Raw genomic sequence first — 15125 nt, forward strand, 5'->3', positions numbered from 1 at the left:
CAGTGTATTCGAAAGCAAGACAACTAGACCCGAAGAAGTTGGCACTGGCGAAACAAGAATTCCAATACATGTTGGACCACGACATCATCAGGCGATCGAATTCTCAGTGGGCGAGTCCGCTTCATATAGTAACGAAAAAAGATGGGACCATTCGCCCTTGCGGTGATTATAGGAGGCTGAACGCCATAACCATTCCAGACAGATATCCCATTCCTAGAATCAACGATTTTAATCATATCTTGAAAGGTAAAACAATATTTTCAAAGATCGACCTTTTTAAGGCATATTTTCAGATACCCATAGCGGAAGAGGACAAAGCAAAAACTGCAATAATTACACCTTTTGGACTGTTCGAGTTCAATGTGATGAGTTTTGGGCTGAAAAACGCACCGTCCACGTTTCAGAGGTTCATACACCAGGTATTGCAGGGATTGGATTTCACCTTTCCATACCTGGATGATATTTTGATCGCATCCACATCAGAGGAAGAACACCGAAACCACTTAAAGGTGATTTTTGAAAGGCTAAACAAGTATGGACTACGAATAAATATGTCGAAGTCGATTATGGGAGTTAAACAGCTGGAGTTTTTGGGATATTTGATAACGTCCGAAGGATCGGCCCCCATACCCGAACGAGTGGAGGTAATATTAAATTACAGATTGCCAGACACAGTCCACGAATTAAGAACTTTCCTCGGCATGATAAATTTTTATCGACCGTTTTTGAAAAACGCTGCAAGTAACCAAGCAGTCTTGCACGAGTATCTACGTGGCTCCAAGAAGAAAGATAGGAGAAAATTCAATGGACAGATGAAGCGATAGGAAAATTCGAGGAATGTAAAAAAGAACTGGCGGATGTGGCATTACTTGGTTATCCTGATCCGGAATTACCTCTGTCACTCAGTACAGACGCTTCCGATTGGGCCATTGGAGCCGTCTTGCAACAATTTGAAAAGCAAGCCTGGAAGCCAATAGCTTTTTATTCAAAAAAATTGAACGAGACTCAAAAGAAATATAGCACATACGACCGGGAATTATTAAGCATTTATCTGGCCATCAAACATTTCAAATATTTGCTGGAAGGTCGTGATTTTAAAATCATAACTGATCATAAACCACTAACTTTCGCTTTCAGGCAGAAGAATGACAAGGCGTCTCCGAGGCATCTTAGACAACTACAATATATATCACAATTTACTACCAACATATGTCACATCAAAGGTTCCGAAAACATCGTGGCGGATAACCTGTCAAGAATAACAGAGGTTGGCGCCTCCGTAATTGACTACGATGGAATTGCCAGAGAGCAAGAAAACGACGAGGAACTAGACAACTTGCGAGCCCACAATAAATCTCTGAATTTCAAGCAATACCTATTACCTTCAGGGAAAGAACTGTGGTGTGACACATCGACCACAAAGATCAGACCGTTCATACCCAAAAAGTGCAGAGAAGAACTCTTACAACAAATACACGGACTTGCTCATCCGGGAATCAAATCAACATTAAAAGAAATGACATCTAGATTCATCTGGACAGATATCAAAAGAGACGTCCAAAAATGGACGCGCGCCTGTATAAATTGCCAGAAGAACAAAATAAATAGACACACAAAAACAGAGTTAGGAACCTACAAAGAACCGGACGAGCGTTTCAGCGTGGTACATATCGATTTAATAGGGCCGTATCCACCATCAGATGGTTATACCTATTGTTTAACCTACATAGACCGTTACACCAGTTGGATGGAGGTAGTGCCCTTGCGGAATATAACGGCAGAAGCCGTCGCAAGGGCATTCTACGAAGGTTGGATTACACGATTCGGTGTACCATACCGGGTGATTACGGATAGGGGAGTGCAATTCACTTCGGAGTTGTTCCGAACATTAGCAAATATCTGCGGAGTAAAGATACAACACACAACAGCGTACCACCCGCAGAGTAATGGAAAAATCGAAAGATTGCACCGGACATTGAAGGTAGCTGTTCGGGCACACAATACAAATAAATGGACGGACTCCATACCAACAGTCCTTTTAGGACTGCGAACAGCAATAAAAGAGGATTCAGGACATTCCGTAGCACAGATGGTCTATGGAAAAACGATCAAGTTGCCGGGCGAATTTTTTGATAACCCAAAAATAACCACGACACCGGAAAGTTTTCTTTACAGATTACAGAAGCAGATGGAGTCGCTCAAACCAGGGACCAGAAAACATGGACCTGGGCCAAAGGTGTTCGTACACAAGGATCTGAACACGTGCTCCCACGTGTTCGTAAGAATTGATGCAACGAGGAAACCACTGGAACCAGTATACGAGGGACCTTTTAAAGTTTTGGAGAGGAAAGGGAAATACTTCGTGCTGGAATTTAAAGATCGTACAGCAAACATTTCAACGGATAGGATAAAACCGGCTTACATACTAGTACCTGAGAGTCCTGACTGCGTAACGCCTGGAGCAGTAGATAATGAGACTGATAAAAAAAGGAAAACGACAACGATACCAAAGAAGCAACCTACTGCGAACCCACAAGCATCGCGGTCGGGTAGGCAAATTAACCGTCCCGTGCGTTTTAACAATAACGTAGAATATTACGAGAAATATAAACATTATATAAGTAAATATCAAAGTACAAAATAAGCATTAGTATCAAGTATAGTAGATTATATCAAATGTTATGTGCCCCATAGATATAGCAATGTTTTATTTTCTCATTATTTTATGTACATGTATAAAGATGTATGAAACAGCGTAACTTAGTTACTGGTGAGGGAGTGAATGTGGCACGACTGACGAAGAGTGTTTGGTTATAAGCGTGTGGCACGACTGACGATGAGTGAAAGTTGGTATGAGTGTGTGCGTGAAGTGCGCGCAGAGAGAGAACGATTCGAAAAACTGTAGACTGAGCGTGACCACGTGCGAGGTAATAACTGAAAGGATAAAATACAAAACGCAACTAAGGGACTAGAAGATAATAGGCGTTATTATTGATTGAACCCGAGCCTTGTTATCCGCCACAATTGCTTCCCCACAGTCTACTCTAGTACTACCCGTGCTGAAGGTAAAAATGGCAACACATTACGCTTAACAATTATTTTAATGTGTTCTCGACTATACAGGGTGAATTCAATAAAACAGGACACCTAAATATCTCCGTTACTTTTCGTTGTACAAAAAAACTTCGTAGGACAAAGTTACACTGTTTGAAGGGCCACATATAACGGTGTAAGGGAAAAAAATTTTCAAGGTCATTTTTATGAGATTTCAAGGTTATCGATGTTTTTTTTAATGGAATGATATATTTTCGTTAACGTAATGTTGTAGCTGACAAAATAACGAATTCATGCATGTAACACAATATGACCTTCAAATGACCTTCAACCCAGAAAAATGGTATAAATAAAATTCAACGTGTAAGAATCATTTGATGTATTTCTGTTACGCCAAATGTTCAAAAATACATCCCTTGAGCTGCTATACATTCATTCAGCCGTGAAGTTACAGAACGTACTGCTGTGTAATTCATTTCTGAGGAAATCGATGCACAAGACTGGACGATTCTTTCTTTCATGTCGTCTATAGTCGTTGGTGGTTCACTATAAACATCGTCTTTCAGTTTTCAAGGATTGTGTTACGACACGGGAAGAATGGGCCGGACATCCGTCATGTTGATACCACATATTTTCACGAATGTTCAAGGGTGTATTTTCCAGGAGAATTGGTAACGATTCTCGTAAAAATGCAATGTATTTTTCTGCATTTAATGTTCCGGTAATAAAGTGAGGCCCAATTTTGTTATCTAAAATTCCGCACCAAACATTGACGTACCATGGTCTTTGTTTGTCGACTGTCCGTAACCACCGCGGATTTTCAGATGACCAATAATGCAGGTTTTTTAAATTTATTTGCCCGTGATTTGTAAACGAAGCTTCATCGGTAAATAATACTTGATTAAAAAATGCTTTTTCGTTTATCAATTGTCTCAATCCCCACTGGCAAAAGTTTACACGATTTACAAAGTCTCTACCATGAAGTTCTTGATGAATTGATAGGTGAAAGGGGTGAAATTTGTGTTCCTGGAGTATTTGCACTACACATTTTTGACTAATGCCACTTCCTCGTGCGATTTGCCTCGTACTAGCATGAGGGTTTGTATTCACTGCTGCCAGAACATTAATTGTGTTTGCTTCATTCCTTACAGTCTACCAGTTTCACGGAATTTATTTATCAAATTGGAGTAAACGGAAACTGATGGACAATTACGATTAGGAAATCGGTCCTTGTACAACTGAACGGCTTCTCTTAAACACTGTCGACTTTCTCCATAAATGAAAATCATATCAATCTTATCTTCCTTCGAGTAACGCATTGTGAAACGTTCATCGATAAACTGATCGAGAAATCTTAGAAACTGTGGAAATCTGATAGCAAGAAGGTCTTCTGAGTAATTAGTAGTGGATAAACACGATTCTGTACGAACGTATAGGTGAAGGTATATCATAATTGTCCTCCTGTGAACACCGAATCTGTTATTATGGTATGCATTGCGATACATTTGAATGTATAGCAGCTCAAGGGATGTATTTTTTAACATTTGGCGTAACAGAAATATATTAAATGAATCTTACACGTTGAATTTTATTTATACCATTTTTCTGGGTTGAAGGTCATTTGAAGGTCATATTGTGTTACATGCATGAAATCGTTATTTTGTCAGCTACAACATTACGTTAACGAAAATATATCATTCCATTTAAAAAAACATCGATAACCTTGAAATCTCATAAAAATGACCTTGAAAATTTGTTTCCCTTACACCGTTATATGTGGCCCTTCAAACAGTGTAACTTTGTCCTACGAAGTTTTTTTGTATAACGAAAAGTAACGGAGATATTTAGGTGTCCTGCTTTATCGAATTCACCCTGTATTTCTGCTCGCCCCGGTTGGGTCATTATCTCGAGCGTTTGACCATTTCCAGATGGCCTTTCGGGAGCGCGTTGACAGTTCCCTGCTGTGGATGGCACAAAATAAAATGTTTTTAGGGCCTTCACGGTTCCTTAGGTAAACTATCGGTATCTCCCCTTTACAATACCATGGAAATAGGAAACCTTCCTGCCTCTAGGTGAAACAGCATCATACATCCTTGTATTATATGTAAATTATACATACATATATTGTAAAAACGAGAATAGTTGTTATTTTTTTTTTCTAAGGAAATATTCACATTAGGATGGGGATCATTCCATGTGAATTCGATCATTTTTTGGGGACTATGTCTCGAATTTTTATGACATCGAAGTATGTTGTGGTCCAAGAGAAAATGGGAGGCGGGGGTTGAGCCGGGTTATCACGAAAGACTGTTGTTCTCAAATAATTAATTTTTTCCTTGGTGAATGTCATTTCTTAATTAAAAAATATTAGAAATATCTTTGTTTTGAAAATTTTACCACTGGTTCAAGTGTGAAAAAATTTGAATAAATATGGCTGTATTTTACGTGTCTTCATCTTTCTCTTGGAAATTTCGTTTTGTAATTCGTGGAGCCGCAAAACTATTTATTGTACTATTCATTATTTTAGATTCATAAAATTGCTGGATATTCTTTAGACATTCTAAAGTAGGGGTCGCTAGCGAAAAAATGTATGTGTTTTGGATCTTCGTTGGGTTCCGTAACGAGGAACCTTTAACTTACGATCGCGAAATGTTCAAGAAATAAAGTCGGAATTTGTGGGAGAGCTAATTGATTTATTGTAACCGTCACTGCGATTCTCGGAAAAGAGAGCGAGGGCTCGACAGATTGCCGTGTATATTGACGCGGCTCTGTCCCCTCGCCGCGCACCCCGAACTACTCGGTCCGCCCGAAGTGTGCGGGGAGAGAGAGAGACGAACCGCGACGACGGCCGAGTCCTCGATACAAACAAAGTTCGGCAATCGCTAATTTGCTGTGTGTGGGTGCGGACGCACAGCGGCACCGAACAGCTGATTGCTCGAACAGTATGTATATGGAAAACTTCTGAATTCTTGTCCATAATGATCTAAAAATGGTTAGATGGAAGGTTCCCTGGCAGGAATGCGATGACGTATCTATATCTTGTCCAATGAGACGAGGCAGTAGACGTAAACATAGCCAGTCGAGTGGGACAGAGTTGAAGTTATTATCCTTCCAAGATAATTAGCAAAGGACGCACGCTGATACTTCACTGCCTCGTCTCGTTGGACAGAGTAGAGGTACGAATGCGTGGCGGATTGGTTCAGATAGGAAGGGGCAGGTCTCGTTTCACACGCATTTTCGACTGCAGTCCAAATATTGACTACAGCGGTCACACATACTATGTAGCGGGTGACGTCGAAGCCAAACAATGGGACTACGGGCGCAGCTGAGGTGGGAATAGGCACACCTAACGGTAGACTTCTCAAGAATGGTGACACTTTAAAAATGGCGAAATTAAAATTATTTGAAGTGAACGCTGCACCGCGGTACATAGCCTGGCACGGTTGGCGCACGGTAGAAGCAGAGCCCGGGAGGCTGTTAGGCCTATGGCCTCCCGGGCACTGCGCTAACCGTGCGCCAACCGAGTTACCCTGAGATCGTCGACAACTCATTTCACCGACACTGTTTTCATCGACACGATTTAACCGACATTAACTTTCGTGGACAGTATGTTTTCATCGACATGGTCATGAAGGAACAGGGTTATATAAGGCGGGTGCCTTAGAATGAGTGTTCAAATCAGGTGTACGTGACTGAGTTGTTTATTTACAATAAAGAGTGATGTCGCGAGAGCGTCCGGGGTGTTCGACTAAAACCGGCGATTCGCTTCGACTCGCGGTTGAACTGTTATTGCAACTTAGCAACGACCGGGCTAGACTCTCAGTTACTCGGCGGATACGCGGCTGTGTCTCGACTTCGTGACTTCCTGTTCGCGTCGGTAGTCTCTGCCTTATATCTTCAAAAATGCTTGTCGGCTGATTGGTGGAAGTCCTTGCGGGGAACTTCCACCAATCCGTGCATTTTGCATAACACGCCCACGTTCCACGCCTCTCGTGCGTGAGAAGGGTGAGCGTGTCGTTCTGTTAAAAATCTAATTTTGGTGATGCAGCGGGGTGTCTTCCGGGCCCCGTGCTAAGTGCGGTACGTGACTGCTGGCTTACGTCAACGGGCCCAGCTTTCCCGGGTGATAGAAACCAGGCACGCGTCGCTGGGACACTCTAGGCTGGAGACCCTTAGACTACCCAAAATTTATGGCGTCCACTTGCGCTATTGAGTTCGTCGCTAGGAACTACAAGGACACATCTGTCCGCTAAGTGGCCAAAAACGTTAAAGACGTTTTCTCACAAATAGCGTCTTATGCTGTGCAAACCATAAATCTTTCTTGGTGCTGGTGCGCTGAAGATTTCTCTTCCGGCGCCCCGCTAGCCGCTACATCACCCCCTTACCAGTGCTAACGCTATCCTAACTTAATCCTAATTACCGGGTAATCTATACCTATTCTTATTGTAGCTGGCTATTTACAAAATGTACAATATATATACGACGTGGCAAGGTTGTCTCACGTTCCGACCTGCAGGTAGTCAGGAAATCTAACGCGTCTACCTGAGCGCGTGTGGACAGGTACCTGCGCGGGGGTCGGCTCGGTCGTCGGTTGCGAGTCTTTGTATCGTACGGTCTCGTCACCGTTTACCGTGTACGCGGGTTTAAGGCGGTCAATGGTTACCGTTGTGTCTTTTCCGCGCACTCGAATCTTGAAATTCTTCCCGTTACGCGAAATAACTGGGAAAGGTCCTTCGTACGCGTTTTGCAATGGGGTCCGCGTTGCGTCGGTACGAAGGTACACGTGGGAGGCGGTCGCTAGGTCTTTGTAGACAAACACTTTGTTGCCACCATGACGCGATCCCGGCACCGGGCGAACGTCGCGGAAGTGTTCGCGTAACTGCCTCACCATGCTCGCGGCGTCTTCGTTGCTCGCCGTGTTGGTAAAAAATTCGGCAGGTAGCCGAACGCTCTCGCCATAGACGAGCTCTGCCGTTGATGCCAGCAGGTCGTCCCGATACGCTGCCCTAATACCTAAAAGTACTACGGGCAACGCATCGGTCCAACGTTGCGTGCCGTGGCACTTTATGGCAGCTTTGAGCTGTCTATGGAAGCGCTCGACCATGCCGTTTGCCGCCGGATGATAGGCTGCAGTTCGAATATGCTTCGCGCCTAATAAATTGCTCAGGTGTTTGAACAACTGCGATTCGAACTGCCTACCCTGGTCCGTTGTGATCCGGATGGGGGTACCGAATCTAGCCACCCATCCGGCGACAAACTCTTTCGCTACCGTTTCTGCCTCGATATTGGCGATCGGAAAGGCTTCGGGCCAACGCGTGAAGCGATCGACGCATGTGAGGCAGTATCTTTTGCCGTCTGATATCGGTAGCGGGCCCACCAAATCGAGATGGATGTGCTCGAATCTGGCGGACGGCGCTTTGAATTCCGATATCGGGCTGAAGACATGTCTACTCGTTTTAGCGCGCTGACATTCGGCACAACTGCGAGCCCAAGCGCGACAGTCGCGTTCTATCGACGGCCAAACAAATCTCTGTTTGCAGAGTTTCGCGGTGGCCTTGATACCTGGATGGGCGCAGTTATGGACAGCTGAGAACGCGTGTCGGCGAAACGGTGCTGTTACGAATGGGCGCGCGACATTCGTTGACACGTCGCAATAGACTTCGACGTCGCTGTCGATTAATTTGACGCGCTTGAGCGTTAATGAGGTGTCGGACGCGGTTAAGAACTTGTCGACTTCTTTGTCGTTTTCTTGCGAACGAGCTAATTCCGCGTAGTCTATAGTCGACGCGATGGATTCGATTCGCGATAGTGCGTCCGCCACCTCATTATCTTTGCCGCTGATGTGCCGAATGTCAGTGGTGAACTGGCCTACGTAATCCAGATACCGAAACTGTCGAGGGGAACATTTGTCGGATCTCTGGTTGAACGCGAAAGTCAGAGGTTTATGATCGGTGTATATCGTGAACGAACGACCTTCGACCATATGTCGGAATTTCTTAACCGCTGTATATATCGCTAGAAGTTCGCGATCGTATGCGCTGTAGTTACGCTGTGCGGGCGACATGGATTTCGTGTGGAAGGCTAGTGGCCTCCACGAATTTCCTTGTCGCTGTTGCAGCGTTGCTCCGATCGCGAAATCCGACGCATCCACCATAATCGCGAGTTGCGAACGACTCGATGGATGCGTTAGTAGCGTAGCGTTGGCTAGTGCATCTTTGGATGCTTGAAACGCTGTTTCCGCTTCACCTGACCATTGGATCGGGGCGTTGCCTTTCGCCGTCCGACCGCTGAGCAGGTGGTGAAGCGGTGTTTGTACAGCCGCGGCGTTAGGTATGAACCGTCTATAAAAGTTTAACATACCGAGGAACCTACGGAGCTGTTTCGCGGTCTCTGGTTTCGGAAATTCGTTTATGGCCTTTACTTTTTCAGGTAGAGGCCTCGTGCCGTTGTCGTCCGTGATGTCGTCTGGTCGATCAGGCGTCGTCGCCTGAGGTCCACCAGTAGTCCGTAGCGCGTGAGGAAGTCGGCGCCAATGATGGGTTTTCCCACGTCGGCGATGATGAACCTCCACTGGAAGGCCCTCCGTGGTCCCAGGTTGAGGTCCATCACGCGGATGCCGTAGGTGCCGATCGTCGATCCGTTTGCCGCAACCATCTCGTATGACGTCTTGCTGACTCGGCCTTTGACGAGTGTGCGTGGATACACACAAAGGTCCGAGCCAGTGTCGACGAGGTATTCGGTCTTCGTCACTTTGTCCGTGACGAAGAGGCGGCAGGTGAATGTTCCGTCACTGGCTGCCGCGGTCAGTGTCGGAGGGACTCGTTTCCCGCATACGAACACGGCTGGCGGCATTTGGTGGACTCCTTCCCAAACCTCTGGTGATACCAGCAGACGTCCTCCGTCTTACGCGATGACCTGGACGAAGACCGACTCCGTCTGGGCGTCCTGCTTCCCTTGTGACTGCAAGGTCGGGATGTTTCGGCGACTCGAAGCTCCAGTCTCTCCAATCGGTCGATCAGGAGTTCTGCCAGGCGGTCGGACTGCGTTGGGGCCGACGTGCTGGCTACCTGGGTTGGCTGCACCTCCGCGTGGATGTGGTCGGCTATCTCGGCCAGCTTGTTTAACGACAGGTCTGACTGAGCCGAAACGATCGCTCTGGTCACGTTGGGTAGTCTACCTGACCACAGGGTCCGCAGGAACTCGTCGCTGACTGTGGTACCTGCGAGGTTCCGCATATGGCGTAAGAATTGCGACGGGGTTCGGTCGCCTATTTCCTCCTGCTCCAGCAGCTGCCGGATCCTTTTTCCTTGGGTCGCCGACAGCCTCTTCAGAAGTTCGGACCTTAGTGTCCCATACTTGTTGGCCTCCGGTGGGTTTATAAAAATGTCCTGCACTTCCACCGCGTATTTGGGCTCGAGCTGAGACAGTATGTAATAAAATTTTGTCGTGTCAGCTGTAATCCCGTTTAGGGCGAACTGTGCCTCGATTTGGCGGAACCACAGTTCGGGTTGCTCAGGCCAGAAAGGTGGGATCCTGATGGCGACCTTGCTGACTTCTGGCGTCGTTGTCTCCATTTCAATATCACTGCACTACACGCACTTCGAGAGAAAAGAAAAAAAAAAAAATGCGCGTGATGCGACTCAGTCACCCTGATCACGTCGGGGTCACCAATGAAGGAACAGGGTTATATAAGGCGGGTGCCTTAGAATGAGTGTTCAAATCAGGTGTACGTGACTGAGTTGTTTATTTACAATAAAGAGTGATGTCGCGAGAGCGTCCGGGGTGTTCGACTAAAACCGGCGATTCGCTTCGACTCGCGGTTGAACTGTTATTGCAACTTAGCAACGACCGGGCTAGACTCTCAGTTACTCGGCGGATACGCGGCTGTGTCTCGACTTCGTGACTTCCTGTTCGCGTCGGTAGTCTCTGCCTTATATCTTCAAAAATGCTTGTCGGCTGATTGGTGGAAGTCCTTGCGGGGAACTTCCACCAATCCGTGCATTTTGCATAACACGCCCACGTTCCACGCCTCTCGTGCGTGAGAAGGGTGAGCGTGTCGTTCTGTTAAAAATCTAATTTTGGTGATGCAGCGGGGTGTCTTCCGGGCCCCGTGCTAAGTGCGGTACGTGACTGCTGGCTTACGTCAACGGGCCCAGCTTTCCCGGGTGATAGAAACCAGGCACGCGTCGCTGGGACACTCTAGGCTGGAGACCCTTAGACTACCCAAAATTTATGGCGTCCACTTGCGCTATTGAGTTCGTCGCTAGGAACTACAAGGACACATCTGTCCGCTAAGTGGCCAAAAACGTTAAAGACGTTTTCTCACAAATAGCGTCTTATGCTGTGCAAACCATAAATCTTTCTTGGTGCTGGTGCGCTGAAGATTTCTCTTCCGGCGCCCCGCTAGCCGCTACAGTCAGATAGCCGACAAATATTTTCATCTACACGGTTTGGCCGACACTATGTTTTCATTGACACAGTCAAATCGCCTTGCGTCTACCTTTACTCGCTTGGCATGACCATGCATTCCGACACCTGTGTCGTTGCATTTCCGCCGCCGAGATTCGCACGCCTTTACCACGCTTATGTCCTATGCAATACATCCGTTTGGGTACTCCAAATAAGGCTTAAAACTCTCTCTCCCTCGCGGTCACATAAGCGCATGTCATTCCGACCCTGTTGTATAACCGTCTCCGGAATAGAATTTATAATATGTACGGAATTGCTTGCCCAACTGTGCATTTTAAAACTTCCCTTTAGATTTATCCTGATCACGTCGCGAATAAGTTTCTTCGCTTGATCCACGGTTCCTCGACGGGCTAGATAGTCGTCCATATAGCTATCCTCAACTTTACTTCTCGCTGCTTCCGGTGACGCTTCGGCGTTTTCGACGGCATTTTTGTTTTTAATGTGTAACGCGCTGCACGGAGATGATTTCGCGCCGAATATTAAGCGTGTCATTTCATACGTATCCGGGTTTCCCACTCTTCTTTTTCCGCGCCACAGAAACCTCTGTGCTCCGCGGTCATCGTCTCTGACTTTTATTTGCAGGAACATATTCTTTATGTCCGCCTTAAAACGCGAATTCGTGCAACCTAAAACGGAGTGATGCCCAGTTGGACTCCGACCGATTGGACACGTCCCGATTGGACGGGTTCCTTTTGGACTCCGTGCCGATTCGACTCGTGCCGTTTGGACGCCGTGCCGATTGAACTTGTAGCGTGGCCAGTTGACCACGCGAACATAGCTAGATATATATATAGCATCGATTAATGGCGCGGAGAGGGAAATTTAAATATAAGATGTAATCGCGTATTTAATACATATGTATTCTATTTGGGCGCGATAGTTTAGAGTAGGTAAAGAAAGACCGGGAGAGTTCCATAGAGATCCTTGACGAAATTCGAGTCGGCGAGACTAATTGAGGAATTTAGAGAAAGTCACGCAGCCTCTTAGAGTAGCTTCTCCAATTCAACATAAATTAGGGATAGTCGAAGTCCGGAATCAGTTAAGGACAAGAGGTCATAAATTCTCAGTCAAGGACCTCTTGGAACTCCCTCGGACCTCTCTCTTGTTCGGTCCCACATGGCCCCACGTCCCTTGTTTTGGCGAGGCTTCACCCTCATGCGTACCCCACTCCCGTGCGTGCGCTATTAAGATCCATCCACTACCAATCACCATCAAGCAGCAACCGGAAGACGAGTGATCCGACGAATCAACGCCTAGCCAGAAGATCCCAATTTTCCTATTGGCTAAGGAAGCGAGACGAGAAGGAAGAAGCTAGAAAAAGGATTCGAAGCTCCAGGATGAGACAGAACTCATTGTAGAACTGAGGGAGTTACATCTCCAAGTACATCTTCTAAATAAAATCTACAACAGTTTTTCGCCTTTAAACTCTGTGTACAAAGTTTATTTCTTAACTTCCACGAGCAGAGCGCTTCAGCGCTCCACGGGCACTCGAACCCACAACCAAAATCCCTATTCCACCACACTGCGACGCAACAACCTTCTCAACGACGAGAATTTCCTTAGTGGTCTTCTGCACCGACGAAATACCGTCGTTGGCCTTCTGTTTCTTACTCCAGCCAAAATCTATCCTAGAGGGCGGTAGAAAACACCGCATTTTTCGAGCGACACATTCTCCCGTAAGGCTGGCAGTCTTTATATATATCTCGTCGGTGACCGAACCTGACTCCGAAAAATAATGATTGTCACGCTATAAAAGAACGGCCGCTAGAAGAAGCTAAATAGTAACATTTCTGTCCGGTAGGGGAGCTAGGAACGTTTTCCACAGTTCAGTATCGACACAGACGAGGTATAGGAGTAGACCAATCACCCAATGTATTTTTCTGTCTCGCGCTCGGGGGGCTCTAGAGCCCCCGTACCATTCCGTGTCACATCCTACCGTATCATCCAGAACTAATATTGTGGAACCGATATTCTACAATGGCGCTGTTGCTGATATAATTTTAAATCTCATGTCGAGGATTCGTATGATGAATGAAACAAAAGAATGTTGTTTCCTCTTAATTCCATTACGGCTGACACGCGAGTGCATCGAAGGAGACGTAATGTAATAATAATAATAACGTAACGTCTCCGGCTGAGAATATTTTGGTCCCGGATCGAATCCCGCATGGAATGATTTTTTTTTTCGTTAAACACTTTTTTCTTGTTCTTTCTACTACGTCAGTCTTCTTTCCTGTGCAATTACAACTACAACAGTGTAATAACATAATTATAAGAAATTAAAATAGTTTAATATTAGCCAAAAGTAAGAACTTAGTTTAAATTTAATTTAATAAAATACGACGTTGATATCACTAATTTCATTTGACTATTTAATAGCTACCTACTCAATCTACTTCTGATATTACTTTTCATTTGCAGCGTATATATTCTAATAAATTTAATTATTTGGGATTGATAAAAGATTGAACAACAATATTTATAATAACTAGTTTTGAACATTTTTTAAGGGTAATTAAATTTAAAAAACAAAAAGAATTATTTAAAAATACAAAATATATTTCAGTACATACCATTAAACCCGATTCTTTTTAATTTTTTCCGTTTAAATTTCACTTTGATATCTTTTTTAGTTCAAAAGTTATAGCAAAATATGCGCCTCGCCGAACCGGGAATCGAATGCGCTACTTCCAGACATAGTTGGGCACTATTTAGATAACAAATTATTTAAATAACGATTCGAATAAAAGATACTTTAACTTTATTCGTTATTCGAAGGTTCGAATAAAAAAAGTATCTTTGTCGAATAAATAATTTTATTCGACGAGAATTTATCCGACGAATAAAGATACTTTTTTTTATTCGAAGCGGATTTATTCGAACTTGGAACAATTTTTTTATCTTTTATCTGTATCGTTTATTCGAAGGCTTCGAATAAACAGCAACGAGGTCCGACGAGAGCCGAACTTCAAAGACCCAGCGACTGACAAACGGCATACAATGTAAGCAGATGGAGAATCGCGTACGAATGCAAGTTTAACTTTTAGATTTTTCAATATACCACCATAAAATTGCGACGAGTGAATTGAGGGGCTTTTCCTGATGAAAATGGGTCCAAATTCGAGTGTAATCGAACAAATTTATTGATACGTAATGTTACGATAAAAATTACATTCTTATTGAAGATAGTCCAAATGATGTCGTGTTTGGACTCATTTTGATCGGGACAAGCTCCACAGCTCATTCGTATTAACAATATTGTTCTGATTAAAAACATAAAAGCATAAATTGCCAATAATGCACGATTCTCCATCTGCTTACATTGTAGGCCGTTGGTCGGTCGCTGGTCTTTGAAGTTCCGAGCTCGTAGAGTCGCGAGATATCGGTGTGAAACAACTACCAATCAAATTGCAAAACTTCATTGTTTTTCAGGATTTTTTTATGGGACTTGCGCCAACTAATTCGTGGCATTCTTCTGATTAAAATGACACTAAACACGGTACAAATTGGACTGTATTTAGCATTTTTATCCGTAGATTTATTCGAAGGCTTCGAATAAATCTTCGGATAACTTTTGCCAGCTCGACGAATAAACGGCGACG

General features: G+C 44.7%; 1 protein-coding gene across 1 annotated transcript; it reads right to left on the bottom strand.

Annotated features, from left to right (window-relative positions):
* Positions 1-2968: 2968 nt before the first annotated feature.
* LOC143358154 (uncharacterized) lies at positions 2969-10628 on the bottom strand. Its single transcript, XM_076795072.1, has 2 exons — positions 9928-10628; positions 2969-3059 (listed from the first exon to the last, which is right to left on the bottom strand). Exons 1-2 carry the CDS (start codon positions 10626-10628, stop codon positions 2969-2971), a joined length of 792 nt encoding a protein of 263 aa, XP_076651187.1.
* Between the last annotated feature and the right edge of the window lie 4497 nt (positions 10629-15125).

Source organism: Halictus rubicundus, chromosome 10 (genome assembly GCF_050948215.1).
Source record: "Halictus rubicundus isolate RS-2024b chromosome 10, iyHalRubi1_principal, whole genome shotgun sequence".
NCBI lineage: Eukaryota > Metazoa > Arthropoda > Insecta > Hymenoptera > Halictidae > Halictus > Halictus rubicundus.